General features: G+C 36.8%; 1 protein-coding gene across 7 annotated transcripts in view; it reads right to left on the minus strand.

The window, feature by feature from the left end:
• Positions 1–22,191, minus strand: part of VPS8 (VPS8 subunit of CORVET complex) — a 346,107-nt gene that overhangs the window by 175,267 nt on the left and 148,649 nt on the right. For all 7 annotated transcript variants that reach the window (XM_078068205.1, XM_078068209.1, XM_078068208.1 and 4 more), the window contains 6 exons: positions 21,029–21,199; positions 14,503–14,577; positions 13,373–13,408; positions 12,180–12,270; positions 11,692–11,738; positions 10,650–10,739 (listed from right to left, as the gene is read on the minus strand). In XM_078068205.1, coding sequence (XP_077924331.1) covers positions 10,650–10,739; positions 11,692–11,738; positions 12,180–12,270; positions 13,373–13,408; positions 14,503–14,577; positions 21,029–21,199 — 510 coding nt within the window. The remainder of the gene's footprint in view (positions 1–10,649; positions 10,740–11,691; positions 11,739–12,179; positions 12,271–13,372; positions 13,409–14,502; positions 14,578–21,028; positions 21,200–22,191) is intronic.

Genomic DNA, 22,191 nt, shown 5'->3' on the forward strand with positions numbered 1-22,191 from the left:
ATAGAAAGTTTGATCAAAGAAATAGAAGATATAAAAAGAACCAAATGGAAATTTTACAACTGAAAAATACAGTAACTGAATTTTTAAAAAACTCAAAGGACTCAACAGCATAATAGATGGTTCCGAGGAAAAAAATGAATGAACTGGAAGAAAGAACAGAAATTTCCAATCTGAAGGAGAAAACAGGCTGAAAATAAATAAATAAATAAAATGAACCGACACTCAGGGACCTATGGGACTAAAACAAAAGACCTAACGTGTCATCAGAGTCTCAGAAGAAGAAAAGATAAAGAGTAGAACTGAACAAGTACTTGAAGGCATAATGGCCAAAAATATCCCAAATTTGGCAGAAGACACAACACAGATTTATCCAAGTATGATCAATCTAAAGGAATCCACACCAAACACATTTTCAAACTTCTGAAAACTAAAGAAAAAAGGAAAAAACCCAGAAATCTTCAAAGTGGCATGAAAGAGTTGACACCTATAAGAAAAACAATCTGAATAACTGGATTTCTCATCAGAAACCATGGTGGTCAGAGCAAGTGGCACAGTATTTTTCTTTTTTTAATTTTTTTTTTTTTTTAAGATTTTATTTATTTATTCGACAGAGAGAGACAGCGAGAAAGGGAACACAAGCAGGGGGAGTGGGAGAGGGAGAAGCAGGCTTCCCGCGGAGCAGGGAGCCCGATGTGGGGCTCGATCCCAGAACCCTGGGATCATGACCTGAGCCGAAGGCAGACGCTTAACGACTGAGCCACCCAGGCGCCCCCACAGTATTTTTCAAGTGCTGAAAGTAAGTAACTGTCAACCTAGAATCCTAAGTCCAGTGGAATATCCTTGAAGCATGATGGGGCAATCAAGACATTCTAAGATGAAGAGACTTTACTGTCAGCAAAACTACCCCCAAAGAATGGCTAATGAAAGTTTTCTAAACAGAAAGGAAACAAGAATGGACACCTTGGAACATCAGGAAAGAAGAAAGAACATAGCAACAACAAGGGTAAATGTAATAGACATTCCTTATCTTGAGCTTTCTTATGTTTTATGATTGAAGCAAAAATTATAACACTGTGTAATGTGGTTCTAAATGAAGAGTAGGAAGGGTATAAACTCAGAAATAAAAAGCAGCAAACTATTGACAGATGCAACAACCTAGATGAATCAACAGAGAATTATGCTGAGTTAAAAAAAAACAAAGCCAATCCCTAAAGCCTACATACTATATAATTCCATTTACATAACTTCTTGAAATGACAAAATTATATAAATAGAAATAATTAAAGGTTGCCAGGGCCTAAGAAGGGGATGAGGATGGGAGGAAAGAAGGTGTGGCTATAAAAGGGCAAAATGAGAGATTCTTCTGGTGATGGAAATGTTCTATATCTTTACTATATGGGTCAGTATGCTGGTTATATACAGTTGTACTGTAGTTTTACAAGATGTGCCCATTGGGGAAAACCACATTAAAGGTACTTGGAATCTCTCCGTATTATTTCTTACAACTAAATGTAAATCTACAATTATCCCAAGACAAAATTAATTTTAAAAAAAGAAAGAGGATACACATAGTTCTCAACTCACTTAAATAGAGCTATCTTACTCAAATTAATGCTTTCACTGGCTTCCTAAAGAAACCAAGTCCTTATCAATTTTGAACATTTAGAACTATAAACAAGATGAAATATTAAAGCCAAATCTATTTCCATATATTAAACCTTCCTTTCCAGTATCTAATTATGAAGAGACAAACTAGATTGTCCAGAGGATTACCCCTGGTGGCAATCTCCTAGATGCCTGAAAATAAGCTAGGTGGGATCAGTAGCTCTCCATCTCCCAGGAGCAAGGACTAAGCACAGACCCAACTTTGCACAGAGGTAGGCAGCGGACATTCCAGGACTAGTATACGATCATCCTTTTTTTTTTTTTTTTTAAAGATTTTATTTATTTATTTGAGAGAGAGAGCATGAGACGGGGGAGGGTCAGAGGGAGAAGCAGACTCCCTGCCGAGCAGGGAGCCCGATGCGGGACTCGATCCTGCGACTCCAGGATCATGACCTGAGCCGAAGGCAGTCGCTTAACCAACTGAGCCACCCAGGCGCCCCAGTATACGATCACCCTGAGCATCTGGTGCCCAAGCTCAGACGATCACCCCACTTAGCCCATTGGGAAGGCTGCTCTCACAAAAGCCCTAAAAGAAAGGAAAATGGGAAAGGACAGGTCCTTCTCTTGAAGCAAAACCTCGGTCCATCCAGTCAGACCTGGTCTATGCATGGAGATCAAGGGCCTACATGCAAACTTCTGACCCTTCTTCCATTAAGTTCAGCCTGTGCTGGACGCTGCTTGTGGCTATCTGCCTGAAGTCCTTCAACACAATCACAGTGAGAAATACCTGCTTTAGGAATATTCCTCTCAGTCTCAAAACCTGGCAGAATGCCTCTGAAAAATGGCTGAAAGTCTGGTCTCCAAAATTAAAAAAAGAGAAGAAAAAAAAAAGTAAATATTTCTCTAATCTCTTCTTCAATGCACAGTGCTATAAAGTGGTCACAGCAAATTACTTCTCTTGATAAGTGTATATATTTAAAATTAAAGAAGGCAATAGATATGTGAATAAAACATTGAACTGACAGACAGAAAACCTAAATTTAAGCCTGTCAATTGTTTGAATGAGTGAAGAGATCATTTTATTGCATTGTGACTATCTTACCATCTACCAACTGAAGATAACATCTCTGGCTTTCCCTCTTTCATAGGGATGATGTGAAAAGAAATGAGCCAGCAAATGCAGATTCCTCTGCTTTTTGGAGTAATGGCATTCATTCTCATAATTTGTATTCTAGAAGTCAGTCAGGTAATGAAAACTGCATTCTTTGAAAATGATTCAAAATTTTAACAAAGCCTGGAATATATATATATACCAGAGTACATAAGCACTCCTAAACACACACATACACAGACCAATAGATCTATCTCCACGGGCTATCAGAGGCAGGCAGCTATATTCCGGTATCAGTATACAAACACCACGGGCAGCTATGTAGGTATAAGTGTCTCTCTGTACATGTGTTTGTGTGTGTACTTTTCCTTCTTTTTTTCCAGGTATGATAACGAAACAAATCTTCTAGGAAAGACCTAACTCCCCACAACCAACATGTTAATCAAGCCTCAGGGATAAGGTGGTGTGCTAGACACCAACGCTGTTGTCCCTTCCTCAAATCACCTCAAGGAAGCATGAGTTAGAGACGGAGGCTCCTATTGCATCACTCTGTGTTCAGCTTTTAGTCTCTGTCCACTCTTTGGCATGAACTCCTAATACAAAAACATATGCCAATAGCGGCTACAACCATGGCCTTGAATGACCTGCTTCTCATGGAGGAGAAAATAAAGCAGGAAGGAGAGCCTGAGAACAATTAATGTAAGGCTTTACTTTTAAGATCTTTTAAAATTACATTATTTTTCAAATCCTATTGGCTTGCTTCATATTATTAAAATGCCTCGTGTTTATTTATACCTCTACCTTGTTTCATAAACAAACATGGAGTGTAGCAAGATAAACTATCCCAAAATACATGAAACTGCTTCCACAGTTAATTGACAAGCTTCTGAGTTTAGAACACTGTTAGTAGAGACTTCTGATACCAGAGAAGCCAAAGGGACAGTTTCAAGAAGTCATTAACTGTGTTGAATGCTATGGATGACCAATAAGATGAAGAATAAAATGGTCCTCAATCATTCAAATATGATTACCATGACTATACTAAAATGCATTCATTTTGTATTTTTACTTTTTTACACATTTCAATATCTTCCTAAAATTTATATATTATTTAGTCCTCTCTTTTTCAAAGTGAGCTACTTAACAACATATTGGTCTGAGATAATCAAAGAATATAAAGTGCACATGAAACCTAGCAGAGTATAGGGTAAAGGCTCTTTGAACCAGACAGCCTGAGTGCCTATCATGATTCTACTGTTTACTGGTTGTATGGTATTAGGCAAGTTAATCAACCCTCTGTGTGTCTGTTTACACCTATAAACATCTGTAAAATGGATAATTACTCAAGTATGTTATGAAGATTAAATGAGATACTTGCCAGACACACAGCACACAAATAATATTAGCCATGATTATAGACATCTGTGTTGTGTACACTAAGTTCTATTCTCAGTTCAAACCTCCCAGAGTTGGATTTAAAACATACGCCCAAGAGGTGCCTGACTGGCTCAGTTGGTAGAGCATGTGACTCTTGATCTTCAGGTTGTAAGTTCAAGCCCCATGTTGGGAGTGGAGCCTACGTAAAAAACACACACATATGCCCAAGACAAACACTGTATACGACATAAATACATGTTTAAAAAAAAAAAATCTGTCAAAAAATATTTCTCAAGTCAAGGGCACTAAACCAGATGCTGGGAAAAATCAGTTCCTAGACTTACAAAGTTTAGCTGGGAAAGACTGATACTGAGTGAGTAATTTAATTGCATGGTATTTTACAAAGAAATGCACCTGACTTAATCTGGGAGTCAGAGGAAGTGACATTTAAGCTCAGACTTGAAAATAAACCAGAGCTGGTTAAGCTAAAAAGAAACAGGAAAGAATTTTTATGTGGAGAGAACACCATGGGAAAAGACTCTGAGTTAAGAGAGAATAGGGATGTCAAGAAATTGAAAACTCTAGTATGGTAGGGATACAGAGAATTAGGGGGAGACAGGTGAGGATGTATCATGCAGAAACTGCTAGGGAATTTAAAATATCTTAAAACCCAGAGAGCCTCATGTCTACACTTGATATACGCTTCTCTCTAGAATAAAGTACAGTAAGAATATGTACAGGAAGTGGCTACGGTAATATACCAAGAGATGATAGTGACCTGCACCAGGATGGTGGCAGAATGGATGGCATGATGTAAACAGAGTAGGCACACAGTCAAGGGGCTGAATCGACAGGAACGAGTGAAAGATAAGAATCATTCAACTTGTTTTAGGTATATAGTGGATCCATTCACTTAAAATAGGGGCCATCAGCAAAGGCTTCGTGAGGGGATGTTCTTGAGTTTAAGGTACTTCTAAAACATCCAGGTGGAGATGTAAATGGGCAACTTACTATATGGATCTCAGAACTTAGAAAACAATCTAGGTTGGAAATACTGGTAAGATAGTCCTTTGTCTATATCACCTACGGGGTGAGAAAGCAATGATTCTTAAACTTTAACCTGCTTAAGAGTCACCTCAGGGGCTGATTACAAATCATTATCACCAATCCCAGAAAGCCTGATTCAGCAGACCCAGCAAATAATTCAAGAAAAAGCACTGTTAACCAATCCTCTCAAGTGATTTTGAAATAAATGGTCCAGACAACATCTTGAGAGCGCTGACTCCGAAATAAAAGAGTATTGTGAAGAATTCTAATGGTTATTGGTTAAAAGGAGAGAAGGAAGAAGGAACAAAGCAAGCCAGTAAGCAGCAAGAGAGAGAGAAAAAACCTGAAATGTAGGACACCAGAGAAGTCAAACGGACGGACTGTTTCAAGAAGTCATTAACTGTGTTGAACGCTATTGAGGACCACTAAGAGCAAGGATAAAAGGGTCCACTGAATTTACAGCCATGGAATGAGAGGGTGGTGAGTAATGAAGACAACACTTACAAGATGTTTGGCTCCGTAAAGGACGTGCAAACAAGAGGCAGCAGGCTATTGGGGATGGCATGGGGCTAAGAAGGGATTTGTTTGCTGTTTGACTTTGTTTTGGGATGCAAAACACTTGACCAGAAAAAAACGGTGAGGCTCAAGATGTATGAGACAGAGAACACTTTAATTTAATTCTTTTTAGTCCTACTAGTTATTATACAAATATAGGTTCAAATCTTTTCTCAGATAAATAAAAGCCACAGCCTATCAAAAATATTACGAGATCCCAAAGTTATTTTCTATAGTTAAGGAAGGACAAAATATTGATTGGTCTTTGGAAAAAAGCAAAAATACTGAATGGTATTATATATCCTGACTCTAAGGAAAAGGTGGGGCTCCTCATCAAAGGCAAAGATGAAAATTGAGGCAGCAGGAACGAGTGCCACCTGCTGGTAAAATATAAATTCTCAGTATTTTAACTGAAATAGAAACCAGTCTTACTAGAAATTTCCACTAACTGGATTAGAGGTTATGCTTCACACTGATACAGAATATCAGATCTTCCCACCCCACAAAGAAAGTCTTTGGTCTGCTGGTCTTCCTCTATTTCAAAACATTCAACAGTAGGAGGCACATAAATCCAAGAGCTTTTACATTTTCCCTAGGTAATTTTAAACTGAAATACACCGCCTCCTAATTTCTACCCACTGATACTAGCCTTCCTTCTGCTACAATATGGTAAACCCCCATATTGGAGGCCTTCATCATCTGAAGGCAGGCATGTCTCCACTTACTTAGCCATCAGATTAAACAAACCCAGTATAGTTTTTTCAAATGCTGTTCTTTAAATCTCCCACCATCCTGGTTGTGGGATGTAGCTTAATCTGTCAATAGTCCATAAAGTATCTCAGAACTTTTATTTCCAACAGGTAGCCCAGTAGGACTATTACTTACCTTTTCTGGGCCTTCACACACTATTAACTCATGCTAAGTTTGTGGTCAACTGAAATCCTGTCCGGCAAGATTCTCCCAATCTAGTACTCATGTAATTTAATTATTTGGATCTAATGCAGTCTTGATGTTCATCCTTGTTAAATTTCATCTCGTAACAATTTTGATGGCATTTTGTCAAGATCATTCTGAACCTTGATTCTTGGTGCCACCTAAATTTCACAAGCCACTCACTATATCTTCATCCAAATCAATTATAAAAAATTGGATATGAAAGAGCCCTAAAATGCAATTAATACTAAGCCACCAAAGAATACTCTTTTGGGTACGGATGTTTATCTAGCTGCAAATCTATTTACTATTTACCAATCTATTTACTACTCATTAATTTATTTCAGCCATTAGGATAATGGAAAATTTAGACAAATGCTTGAATGAAAACAAGGTATCATGTAACAGGCATTCCATGAACATTCTGTCCTCATATTCCTTTCAAAAAGGTAATTTATGAGTTTAACATGGTCGTTCTCAAGGGAACTCATGGAAAATGTTCATAAACCACACTGGAGTTATCAGTGGATACTTTCCTAAGTCCTCTTCCTTTAAAAAAAAAAATACACTTTAAGAGTCAACCTATTTAATGATTTCATGATCAACTATTTAAGACTGAACACTTAAAATGGCAGATTTGTGGCTAACCATACATGTATTTCACTCATTCTAATGGGCTGAAGATCACCTTTTCCAGAATAAAATTGTTCTCCTGAGTGAAATAAATTGTGTCTCCTCTGCTTAGGCATCCAGGCTTAACTGAACATACTTTATTTAAAAATGAATCCAAAGTTACTTAAAAATTATGAATAGCGACAGACTGTCCTAACAATGTCTGAGTTATAATTCCACTGGGTTTTGAGATTTAAACAATCATTATGCAACGAACTATATGTCACATTTGCTGGCCTTCAGCTTTTTAATATATTTTTAACTAGGCGGGGCGCCTGGGTGGCTCAGTTGGTTAAGCGACTGCCTTTGGCTCAGGTCATGATCCTGGAGTCCCAGAATCAAGTCCTATATCGGGCTCCCTGCTCAGCAGGGAGTCTGCTTCTCCCTCTGACCCTCCCCCCTCTCATGTTCTCTCTTTCTCTCTCTCTCAAATAAATAAATAAAATCTTTAAAATATACATATATATATTTTTAACTAGGCTTTTCCACTTTAAAGACCATTTTCTCTGCTCATGAAAATAGAAGCAAAATAAGAAGTGCTATTCTTTAGTAGAGTATAGCAATCCAGATGTGGACCCTGAGGCCCAACTTCCTGGATTCTAATCCCAGCTCTATCATTTATGAACTGGGTGACCTGGAACAGGTTACTTAACCTCTCTGTCCCTCAGTCTCATCTATAAGTGTGAATAACAACACTACCCACCGTACAGAGTTATGAAAGAATGAAATGAGTTACTACGTGTAAAGCATTAACAGTGTCTGCCACACAGTAAACATTAAATGGGTTAGACGTCTGCTCTAATTCTCATTCTTGATCACCTATTAATATCAGTCACCCTTTCTCATGGATCCTTTCCCTGCACTTGCTCTGAAAATAACTGTATAAAAGAACAGTTAGTCAGGAGCTGGGCTCTGAAACCAGAAAGGCCTAGATGGGAGTACTGGCCCACCACTTACCAGCAATGCTACCTTGGAAAATCACCTTTTTCCAGCTCAACTTCCCTCATCCATGCAATGGGGATTAAAAACAGCATCTGTCTTCATGGGGTTTTTGTGAGAATTAAATAAAAATTATATTAAAAAAAAAAACTTCACATAGTACTTGGCATGTAGTAGATACTCAGTGAATCTTGATCAAAATCCCTTTATGGGTAGCCCTCAGCATTTTGGTAGGCACAATCTGGGGACTATTTTCCTTTCCGACAGTCTTATAGGTTCATGATGCCTTTGACATATATCTTTGATTATCTGCCTCTCTCCATCTTTCATAGCTGGTCTGTGCTTTGTAGACAGATACTTCTCTCAACATTCCTTCCCATTTCCTTTCTTTTTGAATTTTTGTGGTTATTATGTCAAAATTTAAGAATTTCCTGTTCTTTGTGAACCCATTTGTTTTCTGAAGCCTATAACCATGAGATTGTGCCCATATTTTTCTTCTGAAACATGTGCTTTCTAAAACATAGGATTCAAGCTGAGCTTATTTCTTAACATTATTACAATCTTTAAAATAAAGTGGTATTTTTTTCCCCCTCAAGAGTCTATCCGTTCTATTTCCCTAATCATTGGTAAAAAGTAAATCCAGAATAATGGTTTCCACCGTTTCCTTTACCTTCTAGGAGACTCAATCATTAATCAAAAATTGTAGCAGATACTTTTAGCAGAATGAAACTTCCAATGTATATCTAAAGAACACACCCCTATTACAGTTTGTTTCTCTGTAAATTTTATAACCTGGATTAGAAACAGTCATCTATAGTCCCTGTCATGCAAGATTCTTTTGCATTTCTCCACTAGAACACCACCTTTTTCTTCTTTTACAGCTCTCTGCCACATTCTTCCCCAGCACAGTGGTTTCTGTATCACACATATACACACACACCCCTCATTAGCCCTCCAAGCGTTCCCTATTAGAGGTTTCTTTCCAAAAAGTGTACCTTTCAATGGCCAGAGTTCTTTCATAAATACCATCCCATCACTTCTTGGTAATAGACATCCCCTTGTTAAAATATTGTATTCTATATATACTGCAATGGTATATACAAATTTATTTATATACAAGGTATTAGTGCCAAACAGTATTGTTCCCAAGTGCTTTCTTTCTGCCATATGCCTTCCTCCTAAGTTATCTGATTTCATAATTTTATTGGGGCTTATTCCTCTACTTTACTGATAAATTTAATGAGCCTACAACCCAAAAGTAATAAAAGTTACTCTGCCAGAAGACCACTACCATAGCATTAAAGAACACAGCTCAGGAAACCAAATCTTCCGCTCATACCCTCCAGCTCTTAACTGCACTATCTATTCTTGTCTTCCAAAGTTACTAGCATCGAATGGAGTTATGGAAATATATAAGCTGTGCCTGCTCTTCAGAACATCAAAACCCCTAGATTTCTTCTAAGTATTTCCATTAATGTACACGAGAAAAATTCTTTGACTGGACCGCAAACTTAAGATAGCAAGGACCATGCCTATTTTACACACTGTACGCCCAGTGCCAGGGGCTGTGTACTTTGCCATACGGACCAAGTTCTGCCCACAGCCTGTCTCTGAATGGCTCATAGCTAAGAATGGTTTTTAAATTTTTCAAGGGCTGTTTAAAAAAAGAGAAAGAAAACAAAGAAGAATAAGTGAGAGACCACATGGCCCCTTCTCAAAGCCTAAATTTTCCCATCGGGCCCTTTTTAGAAAATGTTTGTTGACCCTCCGATTTTTGTTAAAAGTGAAGGCAGGGAAGGGAGGGTAAGGGAGCTCGAAAAATGGGAGAAGGACAAACAGAGATTTGCAATAAATATAACTGGAGATCACTACAAACAGTACAACTCACATAATAAAAGTTGTACAGGTCTTTAAATAGTTGCTTGCCTTCCATTTTCATTGAGCTCCAAGAGAAACTATAGACCTTTCATTCGCCTATTGTACAGATCTTTCTCTGGGGGTAACCAATCTGTTGTTGCATCACAGGTGCTCCTAGAACTAAATTTAAATCCTGGTAGTACACCTCTTCTCTAACTAGCCTAGTTAACAAAAATGTTAGTTATCAGCAAGGTGTCAGCCACTGTAAGGTGTCACTTCACAGGTACGCATCCTTATAGACACATCCTTTCCTTCCACAAAGCACTAAGTAGCTAACTGCACCAACACTCCACAACATTTTAGGCGGCTGTTCCCATGTGACCTGTTACTTCAAAACTGCATCATTTAGAATGCTCCAAAAGCCCTGAAATAAAGTTCTGAATGCTGAAAAATGTTTAACTAAAACAGGAAAGTCCCATTCTCAAGTAATACGAAGGAGCAGTATTAGACCTTTTCATAGCAATGTCTCTTAGAAGCACGTGCAAAGGTGTACCTGAAAATGCTGCTCCATCACTTGGATTTTTCCCTGGTCTGGACACTTTTTCAGAGCTCGATCTGCATAGTGGAACAGGATTTCTACCATCTGTAAGGAAAACAGCCTTGTATAGAAAATCAAAACATACCTCTAATATTTTTCAATACTTAATATACATGGATCTTCCTAAATAACACAGAATCAAGCTTTATTAAAAATACAATTTAAAATTTTAGTGCCTTATTTCCCATTATTTTTAACCCCAGACTAATTTCTTTCAGCCTCAGGGCTACTATTAATTTGCTAATCTCCAGGTTCTAGACCTCAGTGGTATCTTTGTTGCTCAGGAAATGAAAAACTGAAGGCAAGCTCTTCAGAAATGCTCTGCTGTAGGTCTTTCCCTCAAGAACACAGAACACAAATTCCTAAAGTATTTTAGCAGATGCCAAGAAAGTTATTCCTGAGTCTGCAAGAGTGACCGATTTCTATTCATGTTTTCTATATGCTTACACTAATTTGAAATATAATTTTTACCAATGCATTTGCACAATAAGAATAATGACTATATAATAAATGGAGTCAACCAGGTCTAGATTGGGAAAACAAAGCCAACATTAAATATTAGCATTAATGCTAATTAATAATAATAATAACAATAATACAACAGCCCTCTCTGCTACTTCAGGCAACACAAACACACATGTAGTGTTTCTATTTCTCATAATCACCTGTTTGTGAAAACTAACACATGTCAACTTTTTATGGGCTATAATTACGCTCAGAAATAATCCAGATCTTTGGCTTTCTCCCTCCTCCTTTCTGCTGTCTTTTGGCTATTTTACAATTTTATCATCTTCATAGTGAGCAAGGGAAAAAAGGAAAGGTGATAAGAAAGTTTAAAAGCATTCAGGATGACACCAGGGAATCCTATTCTGACTTGTTTTTTTATATACTCTCTCCTTGACTGTAGCCATTTACCTAATTGTGCCCCCAAATTATTAACTAATACCAAAAGCAAACCTGTACTGTGCCCAAGTAAAGCCCCTATTAAAATACTCACTCGATCTGCAACAACAGCCTTTCGCTTACTGGCATCCCCGGATAATCCTGCAGAGAAGCAAAATCCAGCATAAAAACAAAGTCCACATCTTAAGGACTGAAACTGTTGTGGTCTTCTATTTACAACCCGTGCTAACAATAAACATAATTATAACAAAAAGTGTACCTTTCAATGGCCAGAGTTCTTTCATAATATGCCATAATAAGAGCCATCTCCCATCTACCGGACCTGATAACATATCAGTGTACCTCCCTTTTATCCCAACAGTAAATTCTTCTTATGAAAGAATTTAAAAAGCGACATTAAAACTCCAAATCCCGTCATTAACCTTTTTCAATGGAAGTCTGTAAGGTTTGATAACATCTTGTTCATAAAATATTTGAACGCTAAGCTAAAAAGTATTCTATGAGTGTTTATTATTATTAATATTATTATTTATTCTTTCTACTCTAAACAATGTCTACTACACTGGTACTCTGTTAACTTACCCACTACTGCTTTTGCTTTTCCTTCATGGAAAGACCATGCAAGAGCCAAGGCTTCTGTAAGACAATCTTGTTTCAGGAGATGATCCACTCTCTAAAATGAATAAATGAGAAAAGCTAGACCCCTTTGTTCGACCAACTACCAGTTGGAATTCCTATTCTACCTAATACCTTTTCAAAAGTTGTTGCTTAACAGCTAAAATTATTCCAATAACCATGTAACTATACATATTTTTTTTTTTTTTAAGATTTTGTATTTTATTTGAGAGAGAGAGAGAGCACGTCCCCCACGAGCAGGGTTGGGAGGGGGAGAGAGGGAATTCCAAGCGGACTCTACTGAGCACGGAGCTCAACGCGGGGCTCTATCCCAGGACCCTGAGATCATGACATCAGTCAAAACCAAGAGCTGGACGGTCAACTGACTGAGCCACCCAGGCATCCCTGTGACTATCTTATTTCCTTAACACACTGGATAGTACAGTGACTGTATGGGCTAATACAGGCAGCCACAAGGCCTAAATATGAAAAAAGGCAAAAGCTGGAACGTCACTGTAACAAAAATGGCTACTTGTTTATCACAACATCCATTCACTCCCTCCTCCTTAGCAACAAATCCCATGTGTACCTGAGACAGCAATATACCAGCTTAAGGACATTTCTAAGACTCCCTTGCAGCCACTTTTTTGGGGCCATGTAACTAAGTTCTGGCCAATGACAGGTAAGTGGAAGTGTTGTTTGGCCTTTCTGGTCTACCTTAAAAGGCAGGGGCCAGCCCTTCTCTTCCCTTTCCTCCTGCCTGGAAAGTGGACTTCACAGCTAGAGCTCCAGCAGCCATACCGGAACATAAAATGAACTAGAGACAAGAATTCACACACAAGGATGGGGGAACAGGATAGTATACTAAAGACCAGAGAGCTGCCACACTAGCCACAGGCTCCCTACCTCCAGAATGTTTTTACATAAGAAAGAAATCTTGTTGAAGCCACTGTTATTTTAAATTTTCTGATATATGTAGCTAAATGTAATCCTAATTTATAGCCAGTTTTATCAAATCAAGTACCTAATAGTGATTCTGATATACACTTCTAAAATTAAAAAGCACAAATCCAAATAATCTTTTCCTGCAAAGTCAAAACAGAAATGTTAAGATGCTATCAATTCAACAGCTCTAACATATAAAATTACTTTAAACTCACCTCTCTCCAGCTTCTCAGCATCATCACATAAACAGACTGGAAAATAAAGAAACTGTAATTAAAATGATCATCTTTAACAGCCTCATTTGGGAGACATATTTGTCCCAGTCCCACATCTCATTTTACATCTCTCTAAGGAAAAATATTTCACACTACAGTTAGAGGTATCTACTAAAGGGTTTTCAAGGGCCCACATTAAAGAGTAAATCAAACAAACATTTAATGGTCACTAAGTGTACTGTCCAAGGAGTTAACTCCACAGGAAAGGAACAAAGAATGCCCTAAATCCCTATACTAACTGACATTATTTTGAATTTTAATAATGAAGAGATATTTCTCCAAGTTAAAAAAAAAAAAAAAAAAAGGCAAGGAACAAATTGATATACAAAAAAGTTCCTATTCCAGTGATTCTATTCTAAGTCAAACACCTCAATGCATTTTAATATATCCTAAGCTGATCTAAGCTAAAGGACATCTTAATTATATGACAAATATACATGATAAGGTATCTTCCTGGTCATGAAAACATAAATGTGAAGATTATGAAAGTATGTCCTTGAATCAAGAAAATAAGCATCCTATGATAACCTAAATGAAAGTAAAAATACGTCTAAAAGTAGAGAAAATAAATAAGCTAAAGATCACAACTATATAACCCCTGAAAAGGGACCCTGCCTCACTCAGTCAGTTGGAGGATGAGACTCTTGATCTTGGGGTTGTGAGCTCAAGACCCACATTGCATGTAGGGTTTACTTAAAAGAAAAAAAAAAATTCCCCCCCCCCTTTTTTTTTTTTAAATTTGTTTATTTGAGACAGAGAGAGAGCACAAGCAGGGGAACGGGCAGAGGGAGAAGCAGGCTCCCCGCCGAGCAGGGAGCCCGATGTGGGACTCGATCCCAGGACCCTGGGATCATGACCTGAGCTGAAGGCAGCCGCTTAACCGACTGAGCCACCCAGGCGCCCCCCAAAAAAAATTCCCCTTAAAAAAACCATATATATATCTCCCCTAAAAGTTTCAGATTACTGCTGACCAATATTCACTTTATAATGCACAGCTCTCTTTACCAGAAACCTCCTTCAGCCGCAACTACCCTGACACAAATGCCAAGTTACAGAGTAGAAGAGCTTACTTTTGTCCCCAAATAAAAGATTTGACCACCATAGCTACTGATGGATTGATAACAAGCCTTCTCTCCAACCAAAGCCTATAAAAAAAAAAAAAGTTAAAATTACATGCATTAGAAGTCTCATTAAGTTTTAAAGAATGTCAAGTACACAGACATTTTAGGTCAACATAGTTTTATCCCATAAATTGTGGGGAAAAAATGTCAGTCAAGTGCCAGTCTGTCAGTGGAAATGGCAGAAAAGACAAAGTGCAAAAAATTAATTCCCTGCTTACATACGGTCTTTTTATTTTCTCAGAATAACACAGACATGGGAGGAATATGCCAACTTACTAAATCTAAAGGGAAACTGTGGCAGTCTGCCCATTATTGGAAGACAGACATTCACTGTTTCGGGCAAAGACCAAGGCTGTTTGAAAATGGTAACCTCTAAGTTCTTTGAAATAAACATCAACCTAAAAGGCAAGGAGAAACAGGAAGACAAAGCAGCATAATATATGGGAGTCAGCCTAGCCCAGCAAAAGAGAAACAAAACCTACTGTGTGATAAATTTGGATTGTGAATTTTGACTCTGTTACTTAAGGTATGACCCTACCCTAAACAAGTTTCAAACTTCCGACATTCAATTTTCCCATCTTTGAAAAACCATGCAGTTTCCATGAAACTTAACTATGTTAATATTTATAAATGTCTCCAAGTATGTAAATGGTCAGTAACTGATAACCATGATAATTTTTAACTTTTCACTATGAAATTTAAAAATATATACAAAGGTAAGGAGAATAATACAGTGAACACTCCGCATCCATTAATCAGCCTCATCGATTACAAGATCATCACCGATCTTGTCTCACCTGTACTCCCACAGACTCTCCTTTACACAGTATAATTTTGAGATGATTCTCAGATTTTGAATATTTCATTTATAAAAATTCAGTATATGCATAATAAATAAGTCCTTTTTAACATAACAACAACTTCATTAGCATACTTTTTAAAAATCAGTAATATGAAATAAAAATAAAATTCTCACTATGATATATCCAGTATTTGGATTTCAAATGGTCTCATAATTTATGTCAAATGTTGTTGAGGTTTTTGTTGTTTTGTTTTTGCTTCTTCTACATTTCGTGTGTCTAAATCAAGATCCAACAAAGGGACACATATCGGAGCTGGCTGGTCTGTCTCTTAATGCTCTTTAAAAGTTTATAGGTTTTGTCTCCATCTCACTCCTTTATTTTCCTTGAAATTTACTGAGAAACTGGAATACTTATTCCATAGTTTCCTACTATCTAGATTGCATTGCTAATTACATCCACACGGAATCTTTTAACATGTTTCTCTGTCTTCCATATTTTCTCTAGAAGATGCTTGATCAGAATCAGTGTCTTTTGCTTTGATTTTGGTTTGGGTTTTTTTGGGCAATACTACTCTAAGTACGATGTTAGCTATAAGATATATAGCTATATAAGATATATTAGCTGTAAGATTTTTATAAATGCCCTTGTTTATATGGTTGAAAAAACTCCTTTTATTCCTAGTTTGCTGAGTTTTCTCAGAAATGGATATTGAACTCTATCAAATGCTTTTTGTCTTTTGAGATATTATGGTTTTTCTTTTATAATCAACTAATACAGTAAATTATACTGATTGTGAATGCCAAACCAGCCTTGCATGCCTTGGAAAAACACCATGTGATCATAATTTATTACTTTTTATACATTGCTGGTTTCTATTTGCTAATATTTTAAGTATTTTTACTTCTATGCTTATGAGAACATTAGTCTATAGTGCTCTTTATTGTAGTATCTTTGATTTTATTATCTGTCTTATAAAAGTTATGTGCTCCCTTTTGCTCCCTATTTTTAAAAGATTTTTGTGTACAATTGGCTTTTCTCCCCCCTTAAATATAACAAACCTCACTAGTGAAGCTCTCTGGGCCTGGAGCTTCTCTACAGAAAATCAATCATTTTCTTTAACTGATGCAACAGTCACTTAGATTTTCTATTACTTGTTGAGTCAGCTTTGGTAATTGGTGCATTCCAAGAAATTTTTCCATTTCATCAAAAGTTGTTGAATTTATTGGCATCAAGTTATGCACATATCTTTTTAATATTTATAGACTCTCCAGTCAGGACACCTCTCCCATTACTGATACTGGTAATTGTGTCTTCTCTTTTCCTTGATTAATCTCATTAGAGGTTTACCAATTTTATTTCTCTTTTAAAGTACTGGTTTTTGATTTCTTTGATTTTCTCTACTATCTGTCCATTTTCTATTTAACTGATTTGTGTTCACCTTTTTATTTTTCCTTCAATCTACTTTAATTTTGCTCTTTTTCTTTTTCCTTAATTAAGACAGAAGCTAAGGGCATTGATTGGAGATCTTTCTTCTTTTCTAAAGTATTTAATGCTGTAAGTTACCCTTAAAAAACTGATTTAATTGTAGACCACAGATTTTGATAGGTTATATATTCATTTTCATTCAGTTTAAAATACAGTCCAATTTACTCTGAGCTTTCTTCTTTGACTCATGACTCAGTTGTTTAATTTCCAAATATTTGTTTTTTTCCAGATTTACCCTGATGATTCCTTCAACAACTTATGGAAATTTGTTTTAAGGCCTAGCATATATCCTATATTGGTGCATGTTCCACATGCTCTTGAACAAAGTTTGTAATCTGCTTTTGTTCAGAGGAATATTCTATAAATGTCACTTAGGTCAGTTGGTCAACAGTGTTTAACTCTTCTATACCCTTAATGATTTTCTCTCTACTAATTCTAATAATGACTGAGAGGGATTTTGTGTAATTGTGGATTTGTTGGTTTCTCCTTTCAGTTCTGTCAGTGTTTGCTTCATGTATATTGGAGGTCTGATACTGGATACTTAAATCTTTAAGGTTCTTAGGTCTTCTTGTAACCCCTTTTTATCAATTTGAAATTTCTCTTTATTTTTAACAATATTTCCTACTCTGAAATCTAGTGATTATGATTAGAGTTTGCACAGTATGTCTTTTTCCATCATCTTACTTTTAATTTACCTGTGTCTCTGTACTTAATATGTTTTATAGACAGCACAGAGTTAGTTCTTGCTTTTCTTTATCCAGTCTGACAATCTCTGCCTTTTAATTGAAATGTTTAGACTATTTCCACTTCCTATAATTATTGATATGGTTGGGTTTAGATTTCTTATTAACTGTTTTTTCTAGTCTGTTCCCTTTTTTATGCTTCGTTGAATTTGATATTTTCTAACATCCTATTGTGTCACTACTATTAACTTATTTAGTTATACCACTTCTTTTTCAGTGACTGCTCTAGTGTTTACGTAACTTTAACTTATCTCCTTCTACATTTAAGTATTATACAATTTGATGTATAACGTAAATCCTTACAATGATATACTTCTATGCCCCACTCCCTGCTGCTATATATTATTTTTGTCATACACACTACTTCTGCATTATCATAAACATTACAATATATTATTTTTGTTTTAAACTGTCAATTGCTCTTATTAAATAACAGTACTGAGGTATAATTTATATACCACAAAATTCACTCATTAAATGTATAATTGAGTAACTTTTAATAAATTTACAGTTGCCCAACCACCACCAAAATCCAGTTTTAGAACATCTCCATCACTCCGCAAAGATCCCTTGTACGCATTTCCAGTCAACGTTCATTCCTACTCCCAGTCTCAAGCAACCACTAATCTACATCTATCTCCATAAACTTGGCTTTCCTGGACATCTCATAGAATCAAACAATCTTTCCATATGGTTTCTTTTACTTAACATAGTATTTTTGAAAAGGTTCAACCATGTTGTAGCATGTGTCAGTAGTACATTCTCTTCATTGCAGAACAGTATTCTATTACATGGCTAAGTCACTTTTTGTTTATCCATTTACCAAGTGGTGGACATTTGGATTGTTTCCAATGTTCAGCTATTATGAATAATGTTGCTATGAACATTTGTGAACAAGTGTTTGTGTGGGCATATGTTTTCACTTCTCTTGGGTATACACCTAGGAGTAGAACTGCTCAAATAAATCCTTATGAATATGTTTAACATTTGGAGGAATCGCCCACAGCAGCTGTACCATTTCGCACCAGCAGCATGTAACAGTCCCAGTTTTTCCACATCTTCACTAACACCTGTGAATGTCTGCCTGCCTGGTGGGTATGAAGTGATATCTCACTGCAGTTTTGAGTTACATTTCCCTAATGATGAACGACGTTGAACATCTTGGCTATGCTTGTTGGCCATGTGTATATCTTTGGAGATTACTCCAGTTGTTTTTGATGAGAAATCTGCTCTCATACTTATTGCTGCTCCTGTGCATTTAATATGTCTTTTCTCTGTGGCTGCTTTAATATTTTTTCTCTTTACCACTCATTTTGATCAATCTATATATGGTTTCCTTTATTTTACCTGTGCTTGGGTTCAATGAGCTTCTTGAAAATTTGTGTTTATAGTTTTGGAAAGTTTTTGACCACTATTTCTTCCATTTCTTTTTGTCTCCTTTTCTTCAGAGATTCCAACTGCTCATATATTAGGCTACTCAATGCTGTCTCACAGGTCACAAATATTTTTTTAAATTATTTTTTCTGTGTTTCATTTTGGATCGATTCTATTGCTATATCTTCAAGTTCACTCATGTTTTTTCCTACCATGTCTACTCTCTGACATTAATCCCATCCAGGGCATTTTTCATCTCAAGCACTAATAATTTTTATCTCTAGAAGTTAGATTTGCATCTTCTTTAGTATCTTCCACGTCACTACTTAACTTTTTGGATCTATAGACTATAGTTGTAATAACTGTTATGTCCTTATCTGCTAATTCTAACATCTGTTTCACGTCTAAGTCAGTTTTGATTGATCCTTCTTCTCACTATAAATTGTGTTTTTCTTCTTCTTTACATGCCTAGTAATCTGACTGAATATCAGACACTGTGAATTTTACCTTGGGTTCTGGAAATTTCTCTATTATTAATATTCCTGTGCTTTGTTTTGTGAGGTAGTTAAAGTTGCCTGGAAAACAGTTTGATTCTTTCTGGTCCTATTTTTAAGATTTGTAGTGGGGACCAAAACAGTGTTTACTCTGGTCCTAATTACTCGCCACTACAGAGGCAAGATGCCCCTAAGTATTCTACCCAATGCCCTATATATCATGAAGTTTTCCATTCTGGCTGGTATAAACAAGCCAGTGTGAGCACTGGATACAGTTCCTTCTAAACCTATCCAATAATTCTTTCCCTGACCTTGGGAAGGATAAGCATTTGCTGATCAGCAGTCTGCTGAATACCCAAGGGGAACCATAGGTATAGTGCTTGCTCTCCTCTCCAGTACCTGGTCCTGCAAACTCAACCCACCTTAGTCTTCCCACAGTCTCAGCTTATGGAGTCCTTCAGGCTCCAGCTGGGTTCCTCACCCCTGAGCTATACCCTGGAAAACTCTCTCTAGGCCAGAAGCTAGGATAATCATAGGGCTCAGGTCACTTGTTTCCCATTTTGTCAGGGATTGCTGTCCTTCATTGCCTGATGTCCAGTATTTGAAAAGTTTTTTTTTTCTTCTATAAAGGAAAGTAAATCTAGCGCCCATTATTCCATCTTGGTCAAAACTGCAAGTTCAAAGTCTAACACCATTTCTAATAACCATTCAGACACAAGAAAATACCTAAGTGTGGGATAGTAATTAGTCTTTAGTGAATTCTACTGCATTACCATTTCTTATTCTGGATTGTCTTGGTTTCTAAATTCTGTGGCTGGAAGACCCTTTCATATATTTTTTAAACTCTGAAGTTCTAATACCTCAGGGAGATTTGAGCAATGGTTGCATATCACATAGGTCTCATTAAATATGAACATCATTACTAATCTTTTTTCAAGAAATTACCCAGGAAAGCCTCTAAATTTCCTGCTTACGATTACTGGTTTAGGAAATCACAACTGTAAACTATCTGCATAAATTGCTAAAGGCCATCATTGTGGTTGCTTAAGATACAGTAAAGTTAATACGAAGGTAATACTTGCGTGCCTTCCTTTTCTCCAGACTCCTACATTTCATCCATCCTCTATTCCTAAAGACTCTCCTTTCTTTCTCTCAAAGCCATCTTGATCTTTTAATGCCCACAGCCACCACACCTGCTCGAGGCTTTACAATCACCCAAGTCAGGCTACCTATCTCTAGTCATTCATCCCTTAAATCTATCAGGCTTATTGCCACCATTTTAAACTTTCTAAAATATTCTGCTTTTACAATTTCTTTCTCACAAATTTTCAATTTCATTTCATTATTTCAGTATAAAAGTTAAAATTCTTTGGTATTAAATTAAGCCACATTTCTGAACAGAAGGTAACAGGAATTACTGTTTTAGTTTACATTCCTGAATACTTACAAACACACCCATATCCACTTCAGTCTAGACATAAAGATAACTAACTTCACACAGTTCCAATTTCTAGAACAAAAAACAAGAAAATACCAAGTTTATCAAAGCAATTCTAAGATAATGGATTACCCTTACCAGTGCCTGGCTAACATTTCCTCCGGTGGCTAGGGATTTGAAATGACTGCTGTTATAGACCAACTGAACTTCTGAGATCTCCACTGTTTCCAATTCCTCTTGAGTCTGCCGATCAATCACATGCAACTTCTCCACACTGTCCAAGAGCACAACCGTGCGTGAGTTTATCCACTGCAAATCAAGCACACCGCAAAAAAAAGGTGAGGCCCATCCCACACAATCATTGAGGACAAAAAGAAAGCCTGGCCACTCAGTTAAATTATATTGACGATTTTACCCAAAATCACACCAAGAATTACTCAGTGACTGTAGTGGCTAGACAGCAGTGGGTAATAGTGCGTAACACAGTTCTGAGTTCTGACAGTGTTGAAATGACTCATAGTATTTAAAAAAAGGTAACTAAGAAGGGTGCCTGGGTGGTTCAGTTGGTTAAGCATCCAACTCTTGATTTCGGCTCAGGTCATGATCGTGAAATCAAGCCCCGTGGGCTCCGCAGCGGGGTGGAGCCCGTTTAAGATTCTCTCTCTCCCTCTCCTTCTGTCCCTCCCTCTCGAAAAATAAATAAATAGGGGTGCCTGGGTGGCTCAGTCAGTTAAGCGTCTGCCTTCAGCTCAGATCATGATCCGAGGGTCCCGGGATCGAGTTCCACATTGGGCTCCCTGCTCAGCGGGGAGTGTGCTTCTCCCTCTCACTCTGCCTGCCACTCTTCCTACTTGTGTGCACTCTGTCAAATAAAAAATCTTAAAATAAATAAATAAATAATAAAAATCAAAAAGGTAACTAAGAGCTTTAACACATATATTACAGTATATATTAGTTTTAGTAAAATTCTTTAAATGGTACACTGGCACAAATGACTTAAGCAAAATGACAAACTGCATTTCTCATGTTTTCCACATTAGTTAAATAAAAGGGCAAATAAACCTCATAAACCTAGGTCGTCAAATAATTGTTAGCATTTACATAATACATACTTTAAAATAGAAGCATTCTAAAATATATATTTCCTTTAAAACTTCCCTACCAATTATGGGGGAGTTCCTTGCTTTTCTATTTCTCTATATTCTGAATTTTCTGTAATAAGTACTATTATAGTTTCAGAGGTAATAACTTAATATTAAAAATTTTCTGAAGGATGCCATTTTGATAAATTTCTTGGGTTT

This window comes from Halichoerus grypus, chromosome 1, assembly GCF_964656455.1.
Source record: "Halichoerus grypus chromosome 1, mHalGry1.hap1.1, whole genome shotgun sequence".
Taxonomy (NCBI): Eukaryota; Metazoa; Chordata; class Mammalia; order Carnivora; family Phocidae; genus Halichoerus; species Halichoerus grypus.